Genomic DNA, 12,124 nt, shown 5'->3' on the forward strand with positions numbered 1-12,124 from the left:
AGTACATTTCACAAGTAACAGCGATTTTACTCTTATTACCAGAAAACAACCTTTTTTCTTGCAGCAGCAAACACACACCAAAAGGAAGCAGGTTTCAGAACATCCTTCCTAGCGCTGCTACAGAACCCTGACGGCGTCAGGGCCGACACTCCGCCGCCGCGAAGCACACCCCCAGCTTTACAAGTCGCCTTTCAGGGGCTGCGACGGCTCAGCTACGGTGCCAGCGAGCCAACCGAGAGAACTTTTACGAGTGCTGATTTCCGCAGGGGACCAAACCGGAGCCTTCGGGACGAGCCCGGCTCCCGGCGGCGCCGCCCCGCCCGAGGGGACGGGACGGGACGGGACGGGACGGGAGAGGAGGGGACCCACGGCGGAGCATTCCCGAGGATCCCACGCCCGGAGCACCCGTATCCCACGCCCACGGGGGACCGCGCACCGCCTCCCCGGGGGTCCCCCGCCTTCCTCCCTCCTTCCCTCCCTCCTTCATTCCCTCCCCCTGTCCCTCCGGCCGTCGGGGCGCCCGCGGTCACCTTTGATGTAGACGTCGTCGTCCGCCCGCATGAACCACTCGTACTTGTCCAGGTAGTGGTCGTGCATGTACTTGATCATCATGAAGGACTTCTTCTGCGGCGGGTACGAGTCGTCCACGCCGGGCAGGGCGACGACGGGCAGCGGGGGCAGCCCGGGGGGCGCGGCGGAGCCCTGGCTGGAGAAGAACTCCACGCGACCCGGCACCGAGGGCGCCCACGTCCTCTGGGCCGCCACCGCCCGGCTGCCCAGGTACTTCTGGGCCGTCATCACCCCCACGTAGAGGAAGTTGCGGGGCTTGGCGCAGCCCCCCGCGCCCCCCCAGTCCCCGCTGCCGTTGTGGCTGCCGCCGGGCCGGCCGCTCCGCTTCTCGCCGCCTTCCTCCTCCTCCTCCGGCTCCCCTTCCCCGCCGCCGGCAGGGCTGGACACCGTGCCCTCCTCCGCCCAGGGGCTGCTCCTCACGCCCGTGCCGCCCAGCACCGCCGCAGCCGCCTGCTGCCCGCCCGCCGCCGCGGCGCCCCCGGCCGCCCCCGGCCCCGCCGAGCGCCCGTAGTAGGAGCAGAGGCTGGCGCCGCGCCTCTTCTTCTCGCTCATCTCGGCCACCCGGGGGGCGATGAGCCAGGAGGCGGCGGTGAAGCCCAGCACCAGCCCCAGCACCACGCTCAGCCAGGGTCTCCGGGACCGCGCTGCCATGGCGCGGCCGGGGCGGCGTCCCCCCGCCGCGTCCCGACGGAGGCGACCCCCGGCCCGGGCCGGCGGCTCCCGGCGCTGCTCCCTTGCCCCGCCGCGGCGGCCCGGGCGGCCGCGCTGCTGCCGAGGCAAACTTCTCCGGGCGGGCGGGCGGAGCACTAGCGGCGGCCCCTCGGCTCCGCTGGCACCTTGTCACCGCCGCGGCTGGTCCCTCCCCGCCCCTCCCACCGCTCTGCCTCCTCCACACGGCGGCGGCGGCGGCGGCCCCGGCCCCCGCTGCTCGCCGCTCCGCCGCCTTCCTCCGCGGCTTCCGAGCGCCTCACCCCGGAGGGCGCCGACGACGACGGCGGCGGTCCCCGCGCCGCGCCGGGGAAGTCGCAGCCGCCGCCGCCGCTCCGGAAGGAAGCGATTTTTTTTTTCGGTCGCCGCTGGCGGCTCCCCCGCGCCGCCGCCCCGACGCCCGGCCCGGCCCCGCCGGCCCCCGGCGCCCCCCTACGGCCGCGGGGCGTTGGGGGACGGGGGCGACCCCCGGGGGGCGGCGGGGGGGCGCTGGGGCTCCTCGGGCGCCCCGCTGCGCCTCGACCGAGGGCGGCCGCGGGACCGTCCCGTCCCGTCCCGTCCCGTCGCGGTGTGTCAGCGGCAGGGTGGTCCCGGCGGGGCAGATGGAGGGGGGCCGTCCTCTGCCCCTGCTCCCCGACACGGAGCAGCTGGTAACTTTGCGGGCGAGGACGGCCGTCTTCCCCGAGCGCATCTTTTTTATCCCGTATTGCCGCGGCCCGGGAACGTGATCGCGAACTCCAAGATGCTGGGGCAGATCCGCATCCTGCCGACCTCCCCGCCCCCCCCCCGGCTTCACCCCGACTGCGCTGTCCGCAGGCTGCCAGCTGGGTAGCCTACACAGACAGCAGCAATTCCGGTGTTTTAAGATCTCCCTCTGATCTCCTGTGTCTATATTCAGTCCTAATGTAATTGTGCGAGATCCATAAAGGTAAATGGTTCCTAGCACCCAAATTGCAATTTCACTGAAATTAATCCAGGTTACTGGAGCATATGTTTAATCGTTTGCCAGTGAAATCACCCATTTGTGTAGTTCTCTAAGCCTATGGCTGTCTATTACTTAACCTTTTATTAACTCTCACATGAGAGGAGGGGGATGAATGCTGGTATTGTGTGATGCTAGCAAAAGCGATGAAAGAGTAGTGAAAGAAAAAGATTTGAACCTTTTTCCAAATAGATAGAAATTAGTTTGCACACCTAACAGAAAAAAATAAGCTCGATGAGCGCAGTCCTTAGCTATGAAGAAGTCACTTACAGAAGTAATTTTCAGTTTTTCCTGGAAAATGCAGTGAATGGACTGTGTGTTCTTTGTGTTTTTGATATGTGCAAGCATCAGGCACAGAAAACATACCCTCCAGCTTCCCCAAGGCAGAGCCTCCTTTCCAAAGCTGCCCATCGTTCATTTCCTCTCCATGTGTAGGCAGGCTGGAGCATTTATCATGCCAAGAAGCAAGGCTGTGGGTAACGGGCCCACGTATGTGTTCACTCACAGCTGTCACCACTAAAAATGACAGCCCAAGCAATGTGTCCATGCACATAAATGCCCCCCCGAGCTGTCCTACTTGCAACAAGGCAGCAGATCCTGGGTCTGTCCTACCTGGGCTAGTAGCAGGCAGAAAGCTGAGAGGGCAGGCTGCCTGGGTGATCTCTTTTCTCAATGCTTCCTTCCTAAATTTCCCTGTATGTGTTGTATTTTACTTTAATCTGCACTTAAAAGCTGAGAAAAGGTGAGGACATTTAACAAATTAAAAGCTGTTAAATGGCAACTAGCGTTGCTGGACTTGGCAATGGTCGTGAATTGATTTCCTGCCTCAGAAAGGCTGTGATAACAGCCGTGAGAGTAGGACTTCATGTACAGCTGTCCTTCAGGAAGCAGTCACCATAGCTTTAAGGGATTATCAGCATTACTAGTGTCTCAGCTTTCCATATGAGTCTTCCACTTAAAAATACTATCTCCCACTCCTTTCCACTCCCACACACAGCTTTGCTGGGTCCCAGCAAGTCGTACGCAGTACTACTTCCAGCAGCAAGGGCTCCTGTACAACCCCATTGCCACAGCCTCAGTTTTCAGACAACTTACTGTTGTGGGCTTGCACAGGTGTATGACACTGGGCTACTTCCATTGCTTTCACATATACTGAAATGAATCCTTCAGTCAGTGTCAGCAGCACTGACTCCTCAGGTCTGACAGCTGGGGAAAGAGCACTTATTTTTGTCAGGAAAAAAAAAAAAATAATAAAATAAAAAAAAAAATAAATAAATAAAATAAAAGAGCAGGCAGACCCGTGGGACCATAAATATTTTAAACACTTCCAAAATGAAACTGAGCTTTAACGTGTGTGTTTTCAAAATAGGCTATAAAGGAACAGTGTATAAGGGTATTTAAGTGTATCTGGAGCAGAAATATTACAGATGTGTACCTGCAGTTATATTTTCATCTCAATGCTATACCAGTGTTTTAATACACTGCAGGGAAATCTGTTGAAGATTTTTATTTTTATTTTTATTTTTCTATATGGACAGACCAAGGCACAGACTGGACTTCTTTTATATGAGCAACTGTGGCATCTAGTGGTTAAAAACAGTCCTGCTTCTGTGTACAGGAAAGTAATGAAACCTGAAATATCTTTCAAATTAAAATAAGTAGTGGTTAAAATGATGTGTTAAACCAGATATCATGAATTCATGGCTATGTGTCTTGTTACATGTTATGATACATTTGGTAAGAATGTCATCAATGTCACATTGAATGTCTTTGGAAGCAATAGAAGACGAGGCTAGGTGATAGCTTCAAAAATTTGAAAGATAGTTTTGCAATAAATATTGGATTGAAAATTAGAAAATCTGCCTTCTGTCCACTGTGACATGTACTTCAAATTGTAATCTTGGGGGAGTCTCTCAGCATTTTTTTTCTCCTGTAAAAAAAAAAAAAAAAAAAAAAAAAAAAAAAGGTAGAAAATGTAATCTCCCATTTCACCCCAGTAGCTTTATAGCCTCTGAATAACTTTTTACACACTTGTCCTTTGTTGAAGGAACTGCAGAAACATGAAGGTGTATTAGTCTTTTGTAATACTTTTAAACTAAGAATATATATATATATAGCATATACAGGAAGGAGAGGTCATCAGATACCACCAGAATCCAGAATTCAAATAACACCTTTTTACACCCACTATGTTTTTAAAGTAATTGTGATGACACGGAACCCAGTCATTTTGTCTTCAACATGTCTGAAGGGATGGTTTACATGTCTGCAGTGTCAAAGAGGAGCAGACAGAGATAGTTGTTCTCAAACCTTCTCTCTCACTCATTAGTAGGAGTCTTAAGACATGTTCTTCTCAGCTGTAAATCTAAAGCCATCAGCAATAGTTTGCTAGGAATTACCAGAAGGCTTTAAATTCAAAACTGGGCAGGAAATAAAGGAAGATAAGTCTCTGGAACATTTTTGGATGTTCTCATTCAACTAGTTTGCTGAGATGTCTGTCATGCTAAAAAAAAAAAAAAAAAAAGCATCTAAAACAAGATAGCCTTAACTTCATTAACAATCTCCTCTCAGCATTCACAGGTGAAAAGCACTGACTAAAGCTAACTGCACTTTAATTGAGGCTGTGATTGTGAAATGGAATCTTTGGGCATAGTCTTTTATCTCACTAGTCCCATACCCTGTGTCAATAATATTAAGAAATGATGCTATAAATGTATGGGTTGGTCTGCTGAAACATATATAACTCAGGAGCAGATTAGAGCTGAACAGGGAAGAGAAAGCATCTGATTTAATTTTCCCATCAGAAAGAAGCTCACTGAACTGCAGTCTGTTCCAGTTTTATTTAACTCACCCCCAGATACCCTACATACACAGATAAGTCCACTAAAACAGTAGGATTTCTTTCCTGACTTAGGAATTCATTGCTAAAACAGAGAGTATGCCAGCAGTAAAAGAAAACTGAAGAGCAATTGTAAGGAAAAATTATTTTTTCCAGATATAGTAGAGCTGTTATTTCAAATAGACTGCCTGACAATTAACTGTGTTAAATTCTGCTCTAAAGAGAGCTTCATGGAATAACAATATTAAATATATATATAAGTATATGTATACATCAAGATATACATCAAGATATCAAGTAGCTGCTAAGAGGCCATTTAATTGGATTATCAGAGTTATGAGTATCTCAGCTCTCCGTATGAATTTGGTTTTGTTTGTGTGTGCTTGAACCAAATGAAACCATTGTACACAATCATAGTATGTTCTTCCCAAGACAAAATAAAATCTACCTTAACATATAATATTTTTGTATTGATATTGTGAGATACTAAGGACAGGTTTAGAGAATTTTAGAGTTGGAAAACAATTTTAGATACCTATTTTGTATTATTATTAAGAGCATCTTGGTGACATAGTGTGAATTCAGAAAAGCAGTCTGAGGGATGACTTAAATTTATATTGTAACAACCAGTAAGGTGAATTCAAAGTTTTCTAAGTTACCAAAGAGTAATGACAATTAATGCCATTTTCAAAATAAGAAAAAAAAAAAAAAAAAAAAAAAGCTAGGGGAAAACAACAACAACAAACAAACAAGAAACACAGCCTAATAAAATGAGGTGACATACTGATCTGCTTGATGGATGAACCAAGAAACTCATGACTAAAATACTCATTTTTAAAAGGATTGGGTTGACACTAATAATCACTAATCAGACAAGTCTGAAAATTTTGCAATAGTGTCACAGAGTCTTTGAAGCCAAAACAAAGCTTCTTTGACTGCTTGAAATCAATTTTCTGCTTTTGTTTTTTAAAATATCATGAGGAAGCACTGAATGGCTCCCTGGTAGGTATATGAAGTTACAGAAGAATCGTAGTGTTTGGCTTTAAGTGAAAGACTGTAATATGCCCACCACACAAAATTGTTTAAATCAGAGCTAGCATAGCTATCTGCATAAGACAAAGAAATTTCAGCATTCTCATAGAAGGCACCTATGAAAGCATTAACCTTGAAATTTCCCTTGGGGATTCAGTGTTGTTATGCTGTTATATATACATCATTTACAGAGCAGTAGTTTTAATTATCAGCTTTCCTTTAACATTTTTATAAGCACGTATTTATTAACTAATTTATTATTATACAACTGGGAAATCATCTAAAATAATGGTATATAACCTAAGAAACAGTTTTTATTGTCCCTATTTTTATCATGTTCTATTAATGTCCAGGGTGTTTGTGCTCATCTTGATATTGTTACATGGTACTGGCAACATCTGACTCTTAGAACCATCTGCATTTCTACATACTGTTTTTTTGTTTTGTTTTGTTTTGTTTTGTTTTTAAAAAAAGTAATTACGGGTTGGATATTAGGAAAAAAAAATCTCAGAAAGAGTGGTTAGGCATTGGAATGAGTTGCCCAGGGAGATGGTGGAGTCACCATCCCTGGGGTGTTTAAGGTAAGGTTGGACCTGGTGTTTAGGGACATGGTTTAGCAAGTGATATTGGTTTGTAGGGGGATGGGTGGACCAGGTGATTTTAGAGGTCTTTGTGAACCCTAACAATTCTGTGATTCAATGATACTGTGATACAGGTTCAATTCGTTAACCATCACAGCCATACTCCTAAGCTTAACTGAAGTCTTTTCTGTTGATTCTACTGGTCACTGGACCCAGCCAAATCTTGCATAAGCACAACCCATTCTTTCAAGACAGATCAGCTTCTTATGTGTATTCAGGCATATCTACACACTTACTGTCTTCCTACCGTTTCCTTGCACAGCAGTGACAGCTAACGGAGCAGGAGTTCGGCTGCAGTGTTGTGCTCATTTCCTGTTGTCCACAGGGCCATTTATGAAGCTTCATTTACTCACCCATGTTCAAAACTGAGATCAGTGAAGTGAAACAGGCATTACTGAAAGCAAAGCCTTTATATCTTTTGGAATTATATGTAGTTCTGAAAATCCAGCAGAAACTTGGGTTTTAGATTCAAGATGGGTTTGCAGCATCAGCTATTACAAAACTCATCTTTCACTTGTGAAGTGAATATACTTGATCTGCAATTTAATGAAAGACAAACACAGAACTCCATATTACTGTAATTCATATCTGGATTAAAGTCAAAATTGAAATAATATTAACTATAGGCTTGGTTGTGAAAAACATATTTACAGAAACCCTTTCAAATTCAACATTTGTTACATTTATTTATGAAGAACTGTTATGACACTTGAGTTTACTTTGATAATTTGTACATAAATTTTATTAAACTTGTAGTATCTTGCTCATCTTTCAAACTGTTTATATCTATTTTATAAAGGCTGTTTTACCTTGCTCTGTCCTGAAACACAGATAAATGAGAACAGACAGCTCTTTCATGAACAGGAAGCATCCATACACCTGTAACTGGGATTCACTAAATGGTCCTATATAGTGGACAGCAGTATTTACTGTCTTCCTCTCCTGTTGCCACAATACCTATAGGTCTGTATGGAAGACATAGTCTCAAATGATTTTAAGGGGTTTGGGAGGCTGTGTGTCAATTCTCCCCCAAAGGGCTGACCTCCATAGGAAATACTCAATGAAGATAGGAAAGATGTTTCTTTCCCAGCATCACACTTTTGTGTGCCATTAAGCTGACGTTGATGTCTAGCCTACAATACAGGTATATTTTGTAACACATCACATCATAGGCTTTGATCCTGACACCAGATCAGATAAGTGGCTGAAGAACACAGTATCCACCGTCCAACCATCTTCCCCCTTGAAGCCACAGAATGAGAAAGTATAGAATCACAGAATCATCATAGAATCACAGAATGTCTAGGTTTGGAAGGGACCCTTAGGTATCATCTAGTTCTCCCACCCTTCCCCCTCCCCACCATAGGCAGGGACACCTCCTACTAGACCAGGATGTCAAAAGACCCATCCAACCTGGCCTTGAACACTTCAGGGATGCTGCAACTGCTCTGGGCAACCTGTTCCAGTGCTTCACCAAATTCAAAATAAATAATTTCTTTCTAACATCTAATTTAAATCTACTCTGTTAGTTTAAAACAGTTACCCTCTTTCTTATCACTACAAACCCCACTAAAGAGTCCCTCCAATCTTTCTTGCAGGTCCCCTTTAAGTACTGCAAGGGACCTTACTGCTATAAAATCTCCCCAGAGCCTTCTGTTTTACATGGTAAGTAACCCCAGCTCTCCCAGGCTCTCTTCACAGGAGAGGTGCTCCAGCCCTCATGGACAACTCATCTGCCAACAGGATTCCATCACCTGGAAGCAGGTGTGCTCTTTAGAGCAACTATAAGTGTGCAGTGATAGAGACTGTAGAAGAGTTTTTTCCAGAATCCTTGAAAACCTGGAGTTTTCAGGTTTGGAGCTTGTTCTGCAGTTGTCATCCCAAGATTCGTACTTTGGATTTGACTGAGTGGCTTTGGGCAATGTTCTCAAAAACATCTCAAGCAGGGGAATCCAGAGAATGTTTCAGGGGAGCTGAAGACCTGTTTATCTCAGTGGAACTACTGGCTGGAGAAGTCTGTTTCTTTTGGCTTTTTGCACATTTCCAATACTAGAGAATGCAGAGATTTTTCCTGTGTTAACACTTCTGTCACATTTTATGGCCTACTATTCTAGTAGTAGATGTAAGGGTTAGGCAGGGTAGACTCTTCCATTCAAAAGAAAGTCAGCAATGTGCTGCATCTCCACATGCACTTAGGATAGTTTTGTGCACCAGTCTGGAAAAGAGGTAAGTACGGTCATAAACACCACAAGGGAAAAAAATCTCTTTTAAAGACTTTAGCAGAAACATATTGTTCTCAATGTACTCTGAGAACTGATTGGGAGTAGAAAGATTAAGATCTTCCTTGCTTAGTGTAACTTACCTACAATATTTACAGTAAGAAAAAAATCTGTGTAGTTCTCTTAAAAACTTCAAAAACTGCTCATGAGACAAAATAGTTCAAAAGCTATTTTACTGTAATACCTTCTAACAATTGTTATAGTAGCAGCACCATTTGATCAGCTTGGACATGTGAAGTCTCTTTTTACTCACTTAGGGGAAAAAAAAAAAAAAAGTTAAAATACAAGATTCATGGATTCATGTCTTTTAGAAGTCATCCCTTCTGTACACTGACATCTTACTGTACAACTGGAAGGCTGAAGCAATCTACGTGAAGGAGATGCATAGCATATAATCTGTTGTTGCTGTTGCTGTTTTGTTTTGTATTGTTTTGTGTTTGTTTTTTTTTTTTGTCAAAAGGGGGGAACACTACCTGAGATGCAGGTGACAAAAAAACTCTGACGGTTGTTCAAGTCATCTTTAAATAAAAGAAAAGGAAAAAAAAATGGCAGAGGAAATTAAAATGTAAACTAAAAACAACAACACAAACAAACACACAAAAACTCTAGAAAGGAAGCAGTAGGGTATGTACAAAGGTGAGGAGCTATTGCTCCCAGAAGAACTGAATAGTTATCTTCTACTTACACTACAAATTAGCTACAACAAGAGTGACAAGTTTATATATAAACAGATTTAGATAACCTCCTCCAAGAATTTGTGTCACCAAACCATGTGACATTTTCAAACAAAAAACTAATCAGTTAACATCTGAACAAAAAAAATTACTCTATTAATTCCTTTAACTCTGCTAGACGCTCATATTATGGTCCCATTGTGTACGGGATAACTTATACTTACCCAGAATGCTTCATTCTGGATGTGTGTGTTATTCATCTTTTACTGCAATAGCAGTTATTGAGTTCTGTGTAACTGAGAAGATTCTTCAAATCTGAAATGTTGAGAGACAATGTATGGCTTGTGACTACAACAGTTCTCACCAAAACAAACCCTTCCCTTCCTCCCAGTATATTTTGTTCTTTCAAGTCCAGCTTTCACAGTGATGGGCAGAAAAAGAAAAAAGTTATTCAACTTGTGTAAAATCATTAAGTCCAGCAGACAAGTCAGCTGTGTAAATCAGTCCAATTGTATTCAGGGAGTAAGGAACCACATCAGAAAGTATGCATAATAATCTTCTGCATAATAATATGGGGGGGAAAAAAAAAAAAAAAAAAAAAATGGTTAGTGAACTCTATGAAAACTACACAAAAATAATGTTGAAAGTGGAAAGCAATAATTAAGATTATGTGGTGAAACTTGAAGTTCCATTAAAGACACCGGAAAGCTTGTTGATTGCATCAAGCTTTGGACTGGGCCTGATGAGTAAGTTCAGTATCTATCTTACCAATGCTTTCTGCGTTTTAATATAAGTAGGCTGTATTACAGCTATGTTGGGTGACTGATTAGACGTTAACTGCTTCATTGGTGGCTGAAGAAAAATATACATGCACAATACAAAGAGTAATTGTGCCACCTTGTGAAGCAATACCGTGGTTGCAGTCTGATGGTTTCTGGCAGTGTTTCCTTATAATTCAAAACTCCATGTGACATCATCTTTAGAACAAAGTTATTATTACAAGGTTTTATTTTATATAATTTACTAGAGGGCATTTTCAAACAAGCTATTTTTCTTCTGAAGTACTTGCTGAAAATTCCATTGCAGTTTTGAAAATATTGTATTCTATTTACTGATTTCCTGCAGTATGGAATACATTGTGCAAAAAGTAGATCATTCCTGATAGTAGACCTTTTTCTATACAAATTGAATCTTTGGCACTAAATATATAAATAAATAGTTTATATAAAGCACCTTGTCTTGAGAATTTTGAATCCAGAATTCTGAGGGGAAAAATAAAAACCAAAAAAATACATATTCACATATAGACACAATAGACACAGGTTTGTTTTGTTTGTTTGTTTGTTTGTTTTTGTTCTTTGTTTGTTTGTTTTCCTAAAGGAAAAGTTAAATTGTATACTTAAAGTTTTATAATTAGACTCAAAATTCTCAAAACAATTTTAAAACATTTTTATATGTTGTTTTTGTGAGTAAAGGTATGCAAGAAACATCAATCATAAACTTAGTTCAGTGAACTTCTATGAGGAAACAATTGCTCTATTTAAACAGTAAATCTTAAAAAATACACAAGGATTTTTACCTTCGTTGTTTAATGAAAACTGCATTTATCCAAATTAAATACAACACTTACAGAGTCATCCAATGTTTCCTTTGTTCCCTTTCGTTTGATTAATGTGTAATTTGTGGCACATCTTGGTTATTTAGGTACACACGTCAGCTCAAATTCTGCAGAATATATTCTTTTTAGCTGAGAAGTAATACTAGTGAAACTAGGACATTGGATTGTAAGATCCCAAAAGGAACATCTGCAAAAAGTGTAGATGGTTCATTTTGTGCATAAAATTAATAGGATGCTACCAAGTTTTGTTGTTGTTTTTTGTTTGTTTGTTAGTTTGCAATAGCCATATCATTGGAAAATGTAAGAGGTTCTGCAAGGTAAAAGTGCTGGTGTACATTTAGAAGCACAGATCCCAAAGGCTTTAATCGTATTGTGATTGTGGGAAGAGTATATTTGAAAATATGTCAATTCAAACTTTTCTAAATGAAAAGGTTAATGACTTTCTAAAGCCTAAACAAACTTAAACAAAGCTCAGAATACAGTTTACCCATTCAATTAATCTTTATACTGAAGAAGTGGTAATAGTCAAGATAAAAATTATGAAATTCAGTTTTTGTTGTTGTTTTTTCATATGCATTGATGGCCTCAGAACAGTGGCCTCAAGTTTGAGCTCTGGCAAATTTGCATTTAAATATCCAACTGCTTACAGAGCTACTTATATTTTATGTAAAAATTGCAAGAAAGAAATTTGCTTTCTTGGGAAGTTGCCATTTACACAACTGTTAAACGTCATATAGGAACTCAGAGAGACTCTTGAGGATGTAGAATAGTTCAGTTTAGC

General features: G+C 42.8%; 1 protein-coding gene across 1 annotated transcript in view; it reads right to left on the reverse strand.

Moving 5' to 3' along the window:
- The window catches only part of CHSY3 (chondroitin sulfate synthase 3), a 204,346-nt gene extending 202,978 nt beyond the window's left edge, over positions 1–1,368 (reverse strand). Inside the window, exon 1 of the mRNA XM_084503182.1 lies at positions 531–1,368. Coding sequence (XP_084359308.1) covers positions 531–1,221 — 691 coding nt within the window. The 5' untranslated portion in view covers positions 1,222–1,368. The remainder of the gene's footprint in view (positions 1–530) is intronic.
- Positions 1,369–12,124: the final 10,756 nt, after the last annotated feature.

The sequence above is a fragment of the Aythya ferina genome (assembly GCF_964211825.1).
Source record: "Aythya ferina genome assembly, chromosome: Z".
Classification (NCBI taxonomy): Eukaryota; Metazoa; Chordata; class Aves; order Anseriformes; family Anatidae; genus Aythya; species Aythya ferina.